The sequence below is a fragment of the Larus michahellis genome, chromosome 1 (assembly GCF_964199755.1).
Source record: "Larus michahellis chromosome 1, bLarMic1.1, whole genome shotgun sequence".
Taxonomy (NCBI): Eukaryota; Metazoa; Chordata; class Aves; order Charadriiformes; family Laridae; genus Larus; species Larus michahellis.
The window spans coordinates 68,776,126-68,793,187 of NC_133896.1; the positions used below are offsets into that span (position 1 = coordinate 68,776,126).

General features: G+C 38.5%; 1 protein-coding gene across 1 annotated transcript in view; it reads left to right on the forward strand.

Moving 5' to 3' along the window:
• Window positions 1-17,062, forward strand: part of BCL2L13 (BCL2 like 13) — a 41,316-nt gene that overhangs the window by 7,899 nt on the left and 16,355 nt on the right. Inside the window, exons 3-5 of the mRNA XM_074584950.1 lie at window positions 7,434-7,544; window positions 8,493-8,649; window positions 12,402-12,471. Coding sequence (XP_074441051.1) covers window positions 7,434-7,544; window positions 8,493-8,649; window positions 12,402-12,471 — 338 coding nt within the window. The remainder of the gene's footprint in view (window positions 1-7,433; window positions 7,545-8,492; window positions 8,650-12,401; window positions 12,472-17,062) is intronic.

The following is a 17,062-nucleotide window of genomic DNA, read 5'->3' on the forward strand; positions in this document are numbered from 1 at the left end:
TTCTATATACAGTCTGTATCTCCTCGTTGTCTGGCACGTGGCTGATGCCTACTTGAGGGCAGCTGTACCAAAGCACTTGGCTCTATAGGCTCTATATTCTCCCCTAGGGAGACGCCAAGCAAAGCAGCAGCCCATAATGGATATTATTACCTGCACTGCCTAATGCACTGCTGGAAGGTAGCTGGGTATTACAGTAACAAGTGTGGTCTGAGAAACCTGGTTAGAACAAAAGAGATGTGAAAGCCAGTACATGAAAATGAATAGTTGTTTTGTAGAATCCCATCATGAGGAGGAAACTTCAGGTTTTTGGTAATGAAGACATATAAGGGATAATAACAGTATGACATTACAACATGCCTGTCAGCGTGTTTTTCAAGCACTGTCATCAGCTGTTGATACAGCATCTTGACTGATCCCATTTTCCTTCCATTGATGATTTTTGTGGTGCTTTACAACGCTGGTCAGTAGTCTTTCTACTCTCCATGCCTGAATGCTGTTGATTTATGAACTGAGAGGTACCTGCCACTTTATCATATTTTGCTTTAATTTGATTATTGTGCTGACAGACCTTTCATGGGAAGCAACTGAAGCAGTGATGTTTCGCTCTTGCCTGTTTCTATTTTAGTTTCAGAACACTACTCAACTTTATGTTTCATTCATATGAGGTATTGGCTCCGGGATATGGTACGTTCCCTTCATGTCTTTTTCTTAGGTCCAAATAAGTCCTTACTCCTTGTCTGATTTCAGTATCATATTACAATATAAGGGGAGTATCCAGGGAGGCTGGATTTGTCCTCACTTGTTAATCTCTTTTGTCTCCCTCGGTATAGGAGAGTGAGGGACTCCTCTAGAGGGCGGTTCAGAGCAGGATCCCGATTACGTCCACCTTGTATCACCCGCTGGAGGATCTTCTCCCTTTCCATTGCGTGTATACAGAACATGGGGAAATAAGGCACACAAGGTGTAGTTAATATTTCTGTACCTCCTTTGAGTCTCCTTCTACAGCAGTCTCCCAGGTTTCAGTGAAGTTTCAACATTCCAGTTAAACTAGAGAATGTAAGTGATGGGTCAAAAAAACAACCAAAAAAGCTATCTTTCCCAACAGCAGTGGTACTATTTTATCTCTGCTAGAACTGGTCTTAGAAGTTGAATGCTTTTGGCCATTCCCATCCCTTTCCTCCTACAGTCATCGCCCCCAAACCTCTGCTTTCCTGCATTTCATGCTAGAGAGTCCTTTATCTGACGTAGGCCTTTTTGTTCCAAAAACTCAGATAAGAATAAATCTTTAATATATTTGTTAGATTTCAAGTTACTTCTCATTTTTGCAGACATAATATGCTTTATGAGACCAATGGTTTTTGGAGGGATTTTAATTAGTGAAGAGAAAACTCAGACAAATTACATAGAAAATCACCTCACTGTATTTCCTTTTGGATCTCTTGGTTGGTCTTGATTTTGTTGCAAGAAAGATGGCTTCAGAAGTGGGTTCTGATCTTGTAATTGGTTTCAAGCAAAGAAGGCCAATCTAAGTCAACATTTGATTACTACTTTGAAATTTTTATTTAGATAGCTTTTCTTCAGTGCGGGGACTGAAGAGAGAACTATCCACAGTGTTCCAGGCTCTTGAAGAAAAGACAGTTTTATTGGACAAACAAATCTTTTAACATTACAGCTCTATAGTATTCTGTAGTTGATTTCAGTGTAGTGTTGTGTAATGGATTTCAGTGTCTCCAGAGGAAAATCCATCAAAAATAACTGGGCAATAGTTTGAGAGATTATTCCTATTACAGTTTTGGCAGAACAGTGATTCTGCATAGCACTCACTTCAGTTTATTTAAAGCAAAGTCCATTAGCAGTAAATTCTGTTACGTTTTGGTAGTTTTTCAGGTAGGTGAGTAATACAAATTGCTTGGATAAATCTGATAAAGCACACACGGTAAGATATTATCTGCATAAGTGCATGTGGTTTGAGGCAACAGATGAGTACAATTATTTAAAATGTGTGGAAGCTCCCAGTTATCTGTTCATTAGATTGCGGAGAGATGCTTTAGTATTTTTTCAGAACTCTTGTACTACCTATAACTACTGATTCATACACAGAAAATAAATATCAGGTATTGGAAAATATTTCTACATTTTTCCCCGCTGAAGTTCACGCTCATTATAGAAGCTCCCAGTCTGCTGCAATTGTTAGTACTACTTCCTTTTTAAGTGATTCAAAGTACTTTGGTTTTGTGATTCGGTATATTTGTCTTATAAATGCTTCTTTGTATTTCATCAAGGAGTAACTTCTAGTGTATTTCTTTTTTTTAATCTACTTCCCCATGGTTTGACCCCATCCCATAAGCTTGTAGCTATAACAAAGATTCTGAAGAAAAGTAGTTTTTTCTGTGTTTTCCTTGAGAGGATGAGAAATCTTAAATAATCCTTTAGCTCACACAGGATCTGGAAGATTTATAATCAGTGCCACTGCTGCATGGTGGCATAGGTTACTTAAGAGGTGAACAAGATTTTGACAGCTCTACGGTTTCCCTGAGATGCATCCCATCCACAGTACTTTAATCCAATTACTGTCCACAATGTTCTTTTGACCATTTATTATCTGTTTTGGAATTACTGTATGAAGTGCTGTATATAGTCAGTGATCAAGGCATTTTAGTGGTTTCCCACACACATCTCTTACATCTGAGCAGTGTCGAACCAGGTTACTGGGATAAATGGGTTTTACGTTTATTTGTTCACTTGCTTCGGTTAGAAGTGAACTCTTACATCTCAGGAAATATATGTGCAAATAGACAGAGATGGTCAGGTTTCATGCATTGTAGGTGAGCTCAAGGCTGCTTCGTGGACATCTCAAGTCTAACAGTAGTACCTCTTTTGTACAGTTTTGACCGTCATGGGTTGAATACCTGTCATTGCAAGATTTTCTGTCTTCATGTGACACTTGGAGTTGCTGTTGCGGAGTATCTTGGGTTTTTTCATACTCCATCCCTGTATCTTCACTTACCCTTTATAGTAGCTTCTGTTGGTCTGTAGAAAATGAAGGAGTTTTTAAGGTGGTTTTAGCTTAGATGTATAACTCGTTCCGTAGAAACCTTCCTCTTAGGGCAAAACATACCCAATTTGTCTGAAAAGTCACAGGCTGAAAAGGTACGCATCGTGGGTCAGACCAATCCAGTTCATGGTAACGAGGGAGCTATTTGCTGAACTGAGGCAAGGAAAGGGAGTTTTTGGGGTGTGACTTGGAGAAGTAAGAGGTAGTCCCTCCAGGAACGTGGATTCCCACTTAATTAAGCTTCCTTTCTGCCCACAAAAAACAATGACTGCTAGTTGGCAATGTCTTGTCCCTTTTTGGTTCTTAATATTTTGGATGGTTTTAGTCTCTTTTAAGCTGAGCCTTCTGATGGTTTTTAAAGAGCTTTTAAACATTTCTCAAATCAAGGGCTACATCTCTGTATGGCTGTCTGTGTTCTGGAGTTTTCATTAAGGGAAACAGATGAATACGTTTGTAAAGAGATTTCATATATTTTTGTCGCTTCTCACTGCTTACAGAAATTTTAGACTCTTATTCTCATTGTTTTAAAAAGTCTGCTAAAGAAATACTAGAATCATGCTGAAAGTAAATTTTTAAGTCGATGTTGACTATGCAGAAGATCATATAGGGACTTAGGAGAATTTGAAATTGAAGATATTTGTAAATTAAAATTTCAAGCATGAAAGAAAAAAAAAATCGGGAGCAATCTGTGACATCAATGGCTTTCTTCTTCATTCAGCCGGCATTCACTTGAAGTAAAAAAGCATAACTGTAGAATCAGATGCGCAGGCCCTCTAGCTCTGATGAATGACTTCCCATCCCTCCTCCTGCTGGGATCAAACCTGGGGAACGGGTTAGTCTTGTATTGTTACTAAACTTCTGGAGTGGCCTTATCGGTGGAGTTTTACTGAAGTATTACATTTATTTAGTGGTCATAGCACTGTCTGATTGTCAGTGATGCAGTCCTTGATGGACTTTTAGAATACATTTTCCCCTGCTTTGCAGGCTACCTCCAAATACCTGAAAAACGAAACCTTAAAAAGAACACATTTGTGCAAAAGGGAACATTTATTCCATAAATAGAAAGAAGACTGCACTAACTTCTTAATTTAAGGCTAGGTAATAGAGGTTTGTTGTGGTTTTGGGTTGGGAAGAGGCCTTTCAGAGTCAGTTTACCACAAGCCCGTAATAGGCAAACCCATTTTTTCAGTGTAGGAAAGCATTCAGTGTTTATGGATCTTACAGTTACCATTTCTGGTGTGACCATTTGCATTATTAAACAATGAAAATATGTTCTCGTTTACCAGAAGTTATTTTTACTGTTTTATTATACCTATTTGCAAAGTGACTTGGAAGTTTGTCTAAAGGAGAAAAAGATACCACTCGCTTAGGACCTTTGCTGTTGGAATATGCTGTTCTCCGACATTGGGTGCAATTTTTGTTAGTAGCAGTCAACACAGGAGATGCAGAAAGCTGAAGTCCGTAGATAATTAGGGGAATAAACAGTGCAAAGTCACTGGTCTGGGAGGGGTAGGTTTTTGATGTTTTGGCACGACTGAACAGTCAGGTGCTATTGGAATCAGCAGCTGCTGCAAAGTTGTGGGTGTTGCGAGATGGAAACCATTGACTGTAGCACTGATTATCTAAACAGCTCTTTTGTACACTGGCAGCGATGGAATTTCTCTTCCTTCCATTTTCCGGGTGACTTATTATCAAGTATGACAGCTTGTCATGTGTGATCATCATCACATTAGTCCCGTGAGAACGGGTGCTTTTCTGAATACCCTCATCCCTTCCACGTACAGGGTGAAGCACAGGTTAAAATAAGAGTTTGTACTTGCATATACTTGTTGCGCTTGACTGTGAAGCAGAGGTTCGGTCATTCAAAGAGGTGACCTTAAAGGGACTGACAAGGCATTAGTGAGTGTCTGTTCGTTAACCAAAAGGAGGAACAGTTTGCTCCTCTCTGGAATTGATTGTTCAGAGTGGCAGAGAGGCTGTTTGAGAAGGGACTTAATAAAGTTATTCTGAACATAGTGATGATGATCTAACTGTGTGGTTAATGGAATGGTTAAAATGGAATTAAACTGACTATCTGCCCTTCCCTTTAACTTTCACATAAATAAATGTAAACATTTTACACTGACTTGTGCATTGGTTTAGAAAGATTTTGTCTCTCAGGTATCTATTGAGTGCTGAGTTTTTAAGCATTAGCACACATTTCAGTGGGTTGATTCTGTGGATTTTTAACTTATTTCTCAAATGTAGGAGACCTTGCAAGCTTATTGTCTAATGTTTTTTTAAATACAGAAAATGCACCGTGTACTTTACTACACACCTGTGTGTGTTAACTAGTATCATTACTTTTATGGTTTTCACACACTCTGATATGAAAAATGGTGGTGATATGTGGCCATTATGGAGGAAAGGGGAAGGTGATACAACCCTTAAAGTGAGTTCAAGCAGATTTAGAGATAAACCAAAGAAAATAGGCAGTTGTTTATAAGACCACCAAATTATGATTTAGTGCCTTCAAAACAGGAATGAAGAAAGACATGCTAGAAAGCTACAATGGGTGTTGCAGGACTTACCTGAAAATTTGGATGTGAAATATAAATGGTGAGGAAGAAATGAAGCCAGATGATACCGATATTACAGATGTAAATCCTTTCCCTTTTCATTTTCTTCAACTGAGTGAAGAATGTCTGTAGAGCAGAATGATGTCTTAGATGCCCAGGGAGAGCTGTAAGCAGTTGGTGTAGGTGCAGAAAGGGTGAGATAGGTTGGAGACAGGTCAGTATTTGGGTGCATGAGTAGGAACAGTGGACATGGGCAACGTTATCAGAAGGCTGGCCAGGAGATGGTGTTTAAATCATAGGCATGAGAGAACATGAAGTTCAAAAAAAAGAATTCTAAGGAATATTCAGAAGTAAGAGAGCTAAGAAAATGTGGTTTGGGTAACCCAGTTGCTGATACTGTTGAAAGTAGCAGAGTGCAGGGCTAATGAAGACTTATAATTGACCCCAAACTTAGGGAAGGATATGGCTGAAAGAGGGATTATTCAGCAGAGGGAAGTTTTGTGGTCAGTTTTATTTGTTTGTTTATTTCATGAGGAGGTTGATACGAAATTCACTTTTGTATTTGTGTGGATATAACAGAGACCCATTTTATCTCTAAGTAGGACATTTTAAGGAATTTAAATAAAGGAAGAAGAAATTTTCAGTGGTAGACTTTAGATCCAGTGATGTTTGGTGAAAATAAGACAGCAGTTAATGGAACAGTTATTGTGGTGTGCTTTAAGAATGGTATTTGAAAACATGCTGGAAAGCTGATGGAAGAAATAAAGATGAGCAAACCCAAAGAAAAAGCAACTAAATAGCAAGAGTTTTGAGCTGGAACTCTGTCCCAGCCATCTAGTCTTTCTATTATTACCCATCCTGTTAAACAGTTGCTTGGGTAGTTACTGTGCCATATGGCCTTACAGTGGTAAGGTTGACATTCAGCAGGTAGGTCCTTAAAGATTCTAATGTTTGGCATGTTTGGAAGTAGTTTTGTGTCTCTGTTTTGCTACAGCATAATAATCAAGATGATTGAGAGTCTGTCTGCGTAATCCTGAATGATATGGCTGAAACAACTTCTTGTTACCAAATATGTAGAGTCAGCACACAGAATATGTATTCATGATCCCAGGCCATGGCATGTGTACTTCTGGGGATATGTAGCCATTTCAAATTCCTAAATGACTTGATTGAAATGGGAATTGATAATTGACTGACAATTGTGAGGTCTTTTGCCTCTATTGTTACTTGTGAACCCGGTCTCAAATTATTTCATTTTGGCCTGTAGAGTCCTTGTGAACAGCAAATGATGCACGGGTAATAGATTTGGGGCTCTATTGATGTTATTACATAGTTGCTCTGAATATTTTTGTAGATTTTGCAGGCATCAATATCAATTTTATATTTTGGTACTAAAAATTAATCTTATGCCTATGTCTGCTTTGTTTTGGTGTAGTTTGATAATGAGTATATTAGTTATAACAACTGCTTATTTATGTGCCTTCGTTTGATTTTGATCTTGAATTTAGGATGAGTTTGTTATTAAAGCTGTTACATACTCTGTTTGTGGCTTTACAGTTCTAGGTATATTCTAGAGTGTTAAATCTATTCATATGTAAAGCACCTAGTCTGTCTTGAATAGGCCTGGAAGTTTGTGTGTTTCTGGGTTCATGTAATAAAACTTTTGTAATAAGTGCCCTTAAGGAATCATACATTTTATGTTGCTGTCTGAAATAGAACTTTCACCCTGAATTCCTTTATAGTTAATATTTCAATATCGTGTTCTATTATCTACCTTATTTGAAATACTACATTTGAATAATTTCTCTGGTTTCTTTTAGGGACTCAACAACAGCTTATGGCACAACCTGCTTCAGAGAAAGAGGCTTTGGAGAAGATTAAAATAGAAATTGAGGAGGAGCTAAAACGTCTTGATGAAGAAATCTTGGAAGGTGCTCTTCAGATTTTCCCATTTCAATCGATAATCTCTATGCACTATAATGGTGGTTAATTTGTAACAGGTACTCTAGTTAAAGAGATTTTTGGACGCATTGAATCTCTTTACCTTCCTCCCCCCACAAGATTTCTACACATTGTCACGTGAAGTAAAATAGTTAAACGTTACCATTTGGAGTGGTGGAGTCTAGCCAAAGCCAACAATTGAATGATATTTAATAGGCTACTATAAATAATGAAATGTAAGCAGCCCTTAACCTGCTTCAGTTGACAGAAGTGAAATCATTCCTCAGCAGCTAACGTTCAGAGGAGTGTGGACTTAGACCATCAGATTTCTCACTTCCACTAGGTTTATTTTTTGTGACATGCTTTGACCTGTAGATGTGGCTTTTATAGGACTTCCAGCAAGGGATGATTTGGAAACAATCTTTGCTTTCCATGTGTGTTGCAAATTGGAAAACTGAAGTAGAAAGGCTCTAGATCTGTTTATGTTCATCCATATAGGCCTTTCTTAGAAGTTTTAAACTGCGAAGGAAAAGGTTATATGAACAAAATATTATTTTAAAAAAATTATACTCTAGTACTGCTGCAGATAGGTCCATGTGTGGGGAAATTTTACCACAGAAAAGAAGGTCTCTTGCTGCTCTGTCAGGGTTGGCATCAGCTTGCAGTTGAGAATAGTTGCACATTCAGCTAACTTGCTGGTTAGGATGCAGTTGTGAAATAAGAGCTGGAGGAGAAATGTAACTTAAAGTACCACTTCCAGAACATATTTGGACTGAGCTTGTTCTACTACAATTTGTTCACAGTATGCTTTGACTATAGAGTTGTGATTTCTTCATCCCTCATGCAAACTGCGTTAACTGTTGGGATAAGAAATCTGAGACTGTTGATGTTCTTCTATGAATCTATTATATTTTATTTTGTATGCTTTTTTCTCTCAGCATTTACCACTACAGGATTTGACTGCCACACTTCCCCAGTGTTCAGTCCTGCCAATCCAGAGAGCTCGATAGAAGACTGCCTGGCACATTTGGGGGAGAAAGTGTCCCAGGAATTGAAAGAACATCTGCACATAGCACTGCAGACCTTGCTTAGCAAGTGAGTTTCCATTTGCTTTTTCTAAGGGAAGGCGTTTCCCTATTGCATTGTGACTGCTGCTGAAATGCTAAAGATGGGACTACATTTTGTATTGCATTTCTTTCTTTTTTTTTAATCTTCCTTTATCTGGCTGCGTTTTTGTATTCTGTGTTGTAATGTACGATACTTCTTTTTGGTATTTGTTCTTTGGGGTAATAGAAGTTCTGAAATTTTTCTAAGCTTTTATCATTGAACTTCTGAGACTAATTCGAGTAGTTGTCATTGCTGGTGAAGCTGGCAGCTGCAAATTGCCATTGCCAATTTCATGAATGCTGGTCTGTAGCCAGATTAATTTCTTTTACCTTATAGTTAAGAGTGGAGCTGAAGGGTTGTTTGTAGTCTGGCTCCAGATGAGTGGGAGATTTTCCCTGAAAGGACAGTAGTTAGATGCTTTATGACCACCATTCAGGTACACATCTGAAGCAAATGTGCGTGCCTTAAGAGTTGTCCTGCCAGTTTAAATGGCACATTGCACTTGGCATACTAGTATCTTGATTAATGCCCTTTGCAAATTGGTAAAATTGTTACGGTTGCTTGGGTTTCTGTTGTAAACTACCAGCCTGATTTTAATGGATCCACATGAACTATTTCTGACTGTTCTGAGTGACCTCCAAAGTGTATTTGTCGAGAGCTGGAGTTGGAAGGTGCTGCTTTAGGGGCAGTTACATAAATGCAGTTGTGAAGGCAGCGTTAGCAGATAGCTATCTGAGTCTGTTTTGTGCATTGGTTTAAATAATACGGCTCAAAAGAAGCTGAGAATCTCTGGTGTTTGCATAGCTGTTTGTGAACTGTTTGAACAACAAGGTACTGGAAGCCTAGATATCAGCACCTACTGTACACTTTATGATGCATGGGGCTTAAGCCTTCCATACATGCATTGGAGAGGCATCTCATGCCCTCGTGAAGGTAATACCCTTTATGGCAGACTTCTGGAAGATTACAAATTTGGAATTCATTCCGTCTGAACATCAGGAAACACCTTTTTACTGTGAGGGTGACTGAGCACTGGCACAAGTTGCCCAGAGGGGTTGTGGAGTCTCCATCCTTGGAGATAATCAAAAGCTGTCTGGGCATGGTCCTGGGCAGCCTGCTGTAGGGGACCCTGCTTGAACAGGGACATTGCACAGGATGTTCTCCAGTGGTGCCTTCCAACCTCAACCATTCTGTGATTCCTTAACTAGCCAATCTATTCACAGAATCACAGAATGGCTCGGGTTGGAAGGGGCCTTAAAGATCATCTAGTTCCAAACCCCTGCCATGGGCAGGGACACCTCCCACCAGACCAGGTTGCTCAAAGCCCCATCCAGCCTGGCCTTGAACACTTCCAGGGATGGGGCATCCACAGCTTCCCTGGGCAACCTGTTCCAGTGCCTCACCACCCTCACAGGAAAGAATTTCTTCCTGATGTCCAATCTAAATCTCCCCTCTTTCAGTTTGAAGCCATTACCCCGTTGTCCCATTATTACACTCCCTGATAAAAGAGTCCCTCCCCATCCTTCCTGTAGGCCCCTTCTAGGTACTGGAAGGCCGCTATAAGGTCTCCCCAGAGCCTTCTCTTCTCCAGGCTGAACAACTGCAACTCTCTCAGCCTGTCCTCATAGCAGAGATGCTCCAGCCCTCTGATCATCATCATTCCTTAACTAGCTCCCTAGTCAACAACTAAGGGTTGACTTTTTATGACCAATATAATTTAAAACCAACTGTTCAAAAGTCAGGTAGGACGAGGCTTTGGGCAACCTGATGTAGTGAAAGATGTCCCTGCCCATGATCTTTAAAGGTCCCCTCCAACCCAAACCATCCTGTGATTCTACAACTCCAACCTGGATTTCACGGCAAAGGTCCCATGTAACATCTGACCAGACAGATGAAGATGGTTGTCTCTTTTTCCATGAGTCATCCAAGGGAAAAGTACACTTAGCAACTCACCATTTAACTTTCAGAAACTAATATATACGCTGTCTGCTTCTATATGCAGTTTCTGTGGGGTCAAAAAGTAAGCTCAGTATTGTGTAAGCTCAAAGTTATTTACCCACAGGAAAGAGTGTGTGGGGCACAAGTTTCTCCTTAAGCGGCAAAAGATATGCTAGTGTGTTCTTCCAGAAATGGCAGAGGCTTATCTGCCTTTACAAGCCAGGCACTTGTCCCATGTGACCTTAAAAACTTGTACTTAGTATCTTCTGAAGAGCTGAGGTTTTGATAAATACCTCACTACACACTGGAAAAACAGACTGGCCATGGGTTGGAAAATTAGCAGTAAGCCTTGCAGCCCATCCTTTTTGTGTGTCTGAAATGGTAAACTGAAATAACAGCATTTTAAGTTTAAATGTCTTAAAGGTTGTAGATAATTGTCTGTCTGACGTTGAGGGGTTATAACTGGTGCAGTCTAGGTTGATTCTTTTTGGAAAGTTCCTGGGATGAGGTCTTTGACAATTAAGTGGTTCTAGCTTGTTGTTCTAGGCTTCTTGTGTTTTCTATGGGAAAATATTTGCATTCTAAGTATTTTTTTTTTAATTTATGTACATGCATACATACATACATATAAAGTCTGAAATGCCTGTGAAAACGTGTTGACATGAATGCCTTTTCATAAGGCAAGCTAGAGCTACTATTTAATCTCTTGCTAATATCCTTCCTGCAGCTGTTGTTGCTCTTCTCATCCCACTGATTGATTTGGATTTGCGCTTTAAAGGAACTAATGTACAAAGGAAGTTAAGAGAATGCACTTAAAATGACAAACCCAAATTATGTTTTCCTCTGTGTGCTTCAACTCCATTCTTTTACCCATTTCTGCTACAGTAGTGCTATTTGATGCAATACTTATTTATTTTGCTTATATTTTCCTGTCCTCTTATATGCATATCTACAAGTCTGATATGGTACAGTGGGCTGTTACATCATGACAGGTTCATGGAGTTCAATGGGCAGCCTTCTGTCCAGTAACAGTTACCACTATTTCCCTTGAACTAATGTCTGAACTTGCCTTTTGTCATGATCTGGCTCAGGGCCGCTTTTTTTCAAGCAGTACATCTTCTGCTGTCACTTGGCAGAACGTCTTTATTGCTACTGACTCTAAGATACTGTATGGTCTTAGAGGAAAGAGTACGGAAGAGAGGAATTTCATCATCCCAATTCAGAGAAGTAGAGATGTGATAAATCTAAAATAGATACAAATAGATAAATCTAAATATCTATTGAAATACGAAGGGTTTTTTGTGATCAGAAGTGCTGTTTCTTGCAAATAAAGGCTTCAACTGTAACATAATGCGCTCAAGCAGTCTGTGTTGGTTCATAGCCTATATTGTTTATAAAAATTTTACTCTACATTGGCCCCTATCCCATGTATGGATTTCGTAGTGGATTTTTTTATCTTTAAAGTCTTAGATTATAAAAAAATTATATGCAAGAGCTTAGACATTTTGGTAGCATATCAGAGAACCTACTTATCTAATATCCTTTAAGTTGTAGAGTATCAAATTATTATGAAATTCACTTAACCAATTATATGAAATTGTGTGACTGGGAGAAGGTGATGCCTTCCTGACCCTGTCTGGTGCTGGTGTTTTATGTCCTGAAATGCGAGACCTGTTAGCTCTTGAAAATTATTTTCTGTAATACATGTGAAAATATTTTGTTCTCTGGAAACTGAGAATTTTATTTTATTCTTGTTCTTTTGTTTCCTTTTATAACTTTCAGTGTTGGTTTAACTTCTGCAGGCCGGTGACATATCAGGAATATCGAGAGCGCACACAAGAGGCAGCTGCTCACGCCAGTGGGTGGAACAAGGTACCAAATAAGTGACTTTCACTTTGATATCTCTTGCATCTATTTGGTGTCCATAGTGTTTTTACTAGGTACAGTTATGCTTCAGAGAGGACCAAGAATAAAAAGAACCCATGTGTTGTCAGTATGACATAACTTTCAGAATGGTGGATGTGGACATAATATGTAGGTTTTAGATAATTTAGCCAGAAGTTATCTAATGGAAGTATTAGGTCAGTCTTCCTTTATTATCATAAAATGAAAAGTTAGAGTTGTTGTCTGACATAATTATTAAAAAATAATCATTAAATGTTTTTTAAAAAAATTTTAAAAAAAAGAAGATATATTTATTTCTTTAGCAGTTTTGTAATGAAATCTGAGATAGATGTTTTCATAATATTTCTCTACTGTTTCTTTGCTCTTATCTGGGGTTCAAAATATATGTAAAAAAAGCTAAACATGGTGAAAATAGAAATTGATAGGCTCTCTACAATATTTAAATTCTTCAGAAAGCATTAGGATGGTATGCCTACCAGATCTCAGCAGTAGTGATCTCAAATGATATGAAGCTTCTTTTTAGAACAATATGCAAATCTGTAAATGAACTATCTTATAATAGGCTTAATGTAGAGTGAGTAGAATTACTGTTCCCAGATTCATCTTTCTTTAATCATTCAAATTCATCATCTTAATCATTCTCTGATGGGTTCAGTGGGCATCAGAAAAAGAATGATAGGATGAAATAAGTATTTGCAAATTTAGTCACAAATGGAGTGTTAAAATTTAGTCTTAAATTTAAAATAGAACAAGAAATCTTTCCCTCCTCCCTTTACATTTTTTTTTTCCCAGAAATACTTTTCCTTAACTAGATTTCCCTGTTTACTTCAGAAACTCATTATCTAACCAAGGGTAGATGGTTTAAAGCAGTTTATTAAACGTTGCTTGACAAGTTACTGCCTGTGGCTCCAGCAGTTATAATTGGTGTGTGTGTTCTTTCAGTTTATCATCTTGTGATTCACAGCATTTCAGTTAAACAACCATGAAATCTGATTATCAAGAAGGTGGCTTAAGCTAGCACATTTTACTTCTCAGTTGGCGAAAACTAAAAACGAGCATAAAACCAGTCATTGTGGCTCAGTTGGCAAGGGAGGAGGTGGATGGAGCTTGTCAGTCACCTGCTGCGTCTCCATATGCTATTGGTACACACCTCTTGAAGATACAGCCCTGGGTAGATGGACCAGCTGCATTTGGGGGTTTAGGAATCAGCCTTTGTTGCTGCTACATTTGTGCAGCCCTTGTGGCTAGTGGATTTTTGCCCCACCAGCTTTTCATTGAGAATATCACCCAGAAAGATGTCTTTGCCATCGTCTTTGCTTACCCGTAGCATTTGTTGCTACAAAACTTAATAGTCCACGAGCAAACCCCAATGGAAATTTTGTAGAGTAATACAGCATCTGTTTGTATTGTTTTCATGGTAGATTGATGCTTCAGGAATGCCAAGCAGTTCCTTTAATAATACTTGTTTTGAGGAGATGGAATACATTTGTGTTGGTTTCATTTCCTTTTGAATTCCTTTATCATCTTAATCAGAATCATATTTTATAACAGAATAGATCTAGATATCTTTCCTCCAACCTCAACCTAGCTTAATTTTCATTCTAAAGAAGAAGCTGGTAGAAAAATAATTTTTAAAAGTAGCTATAAATAGACATAGCGTTAGGTCTAATTAGCAGGCATACAGCAGCAAAATTAGGCTGTGCTGCTCTCAAGTTTGTGAAAATCTGAAGGATGTATATTTAAATTGACTCTTATCAGGAGAACTGAAGCTTACTCCCTTTTATGACTAAATAATAAGAAAACCTACATCTAGCTGAGCTAGCTGAACAGAATAATAAATCACTCCCTGTTACATGCTCAGGGTTGTTACATGTCCCATAGTTTTTTGGGTGGAGCAGAAATTGAAGATGCACAGCAGCTGTGCTGTGGCAGATGTCAAAGGATTAAAATCATGGAAATACCTTCCCACAGACGGAATTCTGTGTGATCAAGGCTTGTGGTTTGATCCAGGCTAGAAGAAAAAAAAACAAAACAACTGAAGCTGGCAGATGAAATGTGCTTTCCGTTACATGTAAGCTGTGTCTGTTGTGCTCAGTAGTGGCATCTTGCACAGCACGATGCTCTTCTTGCTTTCAGTAGCCTATGAACTAGTATATAAAATCTCACTTTAAATTTTTGAGGCCTTTGCCGTTGTAGGTAGGTATTATGATGCGTGTGTATGTAGAAAAGCCCCTCTATTTAATATATTGGATGTGGGGCACTCAGAGAGCCACACCGATCACTTAAAGGCCCAGTGTGTGTGTGTGGCACAAAGCAGACTCAAAGCAGTCTTTGCAAACCTTCCTTTCTGTTATGTGTATGAGAAACATGGCATACAGGTAAGCATATACTTCTGGGAGGTACTGGATTACCTAGCTGGCTAACTGGTTGGAGGTTGAATGTGGACAAAGGTTTGATCCGTCAGGTTTACAATTGGGAAGGTGTCATCTTCAGTCATACAAGTTTTCAAAGAACCGATTCATTATACAAGCATGAGCAGGAAGAAGGCACTTCTAAATATAGCTGTTATTTTTTCCATTTAAAAATGTGGATCTTTTCCAGAGTGCAGTAGTGTGTTTGAACTGCTGAAGAGATTTGGTTAACCAACTAGCACATGGGATGTAAAGACTGGTTTTAGTCGCTAAAACATGAATATCAATCTGAATGAGGAAGTATTGCAGGGTAGGCTAATACATAGGAACATCAGTTCTTCCATTAACATCCCACAGAAGCAAAGGTTACCCACAGACATTGGAAGTGCTGGTTCTCAGTAAAAAAATTACGGGAAAATAAATTATTCCATATATTTCTCAGAAATTGTGATGTGAACATAATAGGCATGATGTTGGATTCTGTAAAGAAAAGGAGTCGTCTTCATCTTGTATTTGAAATAAGGCTCTCTAAAACAAAACAAAACCAAAACCACCTCACACTTAGGGCAAATTATAGTTCTGTAGTAAAATAAATGTAATAAAAAATTGAAATACTCCACTATTGAGTTTTTATGCTTTTTGCTTAAAATTGAGTACTATATACATACTCCAAAATACATAATCACACTATTGTGCATGAGATAGACAACAAATACTGATATTGAGAGTCAACTGAGCTGGTAAGTAGGTTAACAGTCGTCTTAATGTCCCATTTTTACTGCTTAATGGAGCTAGAGACTAATACAACAGAAATGTAAGAAATAATAGTGTAAAGAATTAGATTAATTTTATGTTGAAATAGTAAGAAGGCACACAGAGGTGGCAGTTACTTTGGATAGCTTCTTCAAAGTGTCTGAACTTTCTTTGTAATTATTTTTTTTTTTGCATACATTTGAATTTGTATTAGTGTGCTACGGGGTTGCAATAGTATAATTCACAGAATTTTTTCATTTACATAATTAATCAGAAATCTTTTGATAGTAAAGTTGTGGGTTTTTTTAAGGATTCCCTAGAAGTTTCCTCCTGCCAACTATTTTCTGGCCTGCTGTGCTTGATATTGTGTATGTTTTTCTTCAGTCAAAATATAAACAGCCCCTAGCATTCCTTCCCAGGCATACTGGTGGAGGGAATTGCACTTGCTTTGAATTGCTACGGCTATATTTTTACCTTGGTCTAGTTCAATCTCATCACCATTCACATAGCTACTCTAACGTACAGAAAGCTGTTGTTAACCTTTATGGAAGGGCTGTGAAGGTAATTTCCTGCATGAATTTAGGAACAGTATCACGCAAACCTGTTCCTGTTCCTCCTGGTCTCAAAGGTAGAAGTGTCAATAATGTCAGTGGGAAAGGAAACCAGGCGCAGTTTATTGCCTGCATGGGACTGGATATTAGAGTCTGAATTTGGTCCCTCGCTCCTGAGGCCTGCAGAGGCTTGCTAAATTTGGGAGAAGTGGATGGATTAGATATTTAAGTTGGCAAAGGAAGAAGGCAACAGTCATGTTCAGTATGCCAACATTTGAGCTCTCTTCATTTCCTAAGCAGTCTTTTTTGCCTTTGTTTCTCTTGCCTTCAGCTTAAAGTAAATGTCAAATATTTTGAGATCTCAGTGTTCGTGCTGTTGAAGAGTTATGTGGGTGCGCCCGATGCCTCATCTTGACAGCGTGCTTTTTTTTTTCTTTGCTGGAAAAAGATTGATGTTTCTTCTGACACTTACCTCACCTTGACCTGCTCCTTATGTTTATGTCCTGTAAGCTCCCACCTCTTCTGCCTCTGAGTTGAGATTAATTGCAAGAAACTCAAAAAACCCCAAGGCTTTCAAAAATTAAAGCACCACCTTGTTCCTAGTTAACTGTTCCTCCCAAAAGAACAATACTATAACCTGTCTGTCATGGTATTGGACTCTCTCAGTTGATAATCAGCAGGAACATCTTAAATTTATCAGATTACAGGCATTTTTAAGGCCCCCATCTGTTTTCAGTTGTCCATCTCAGTGTGACTCCATCGTGAATTTAGTACCAATCTCAAACCCTCAAAGCCTACTTTTCCTACTCGTCTTCCTCCAGCTTTTCATCCTGAAATGTGATT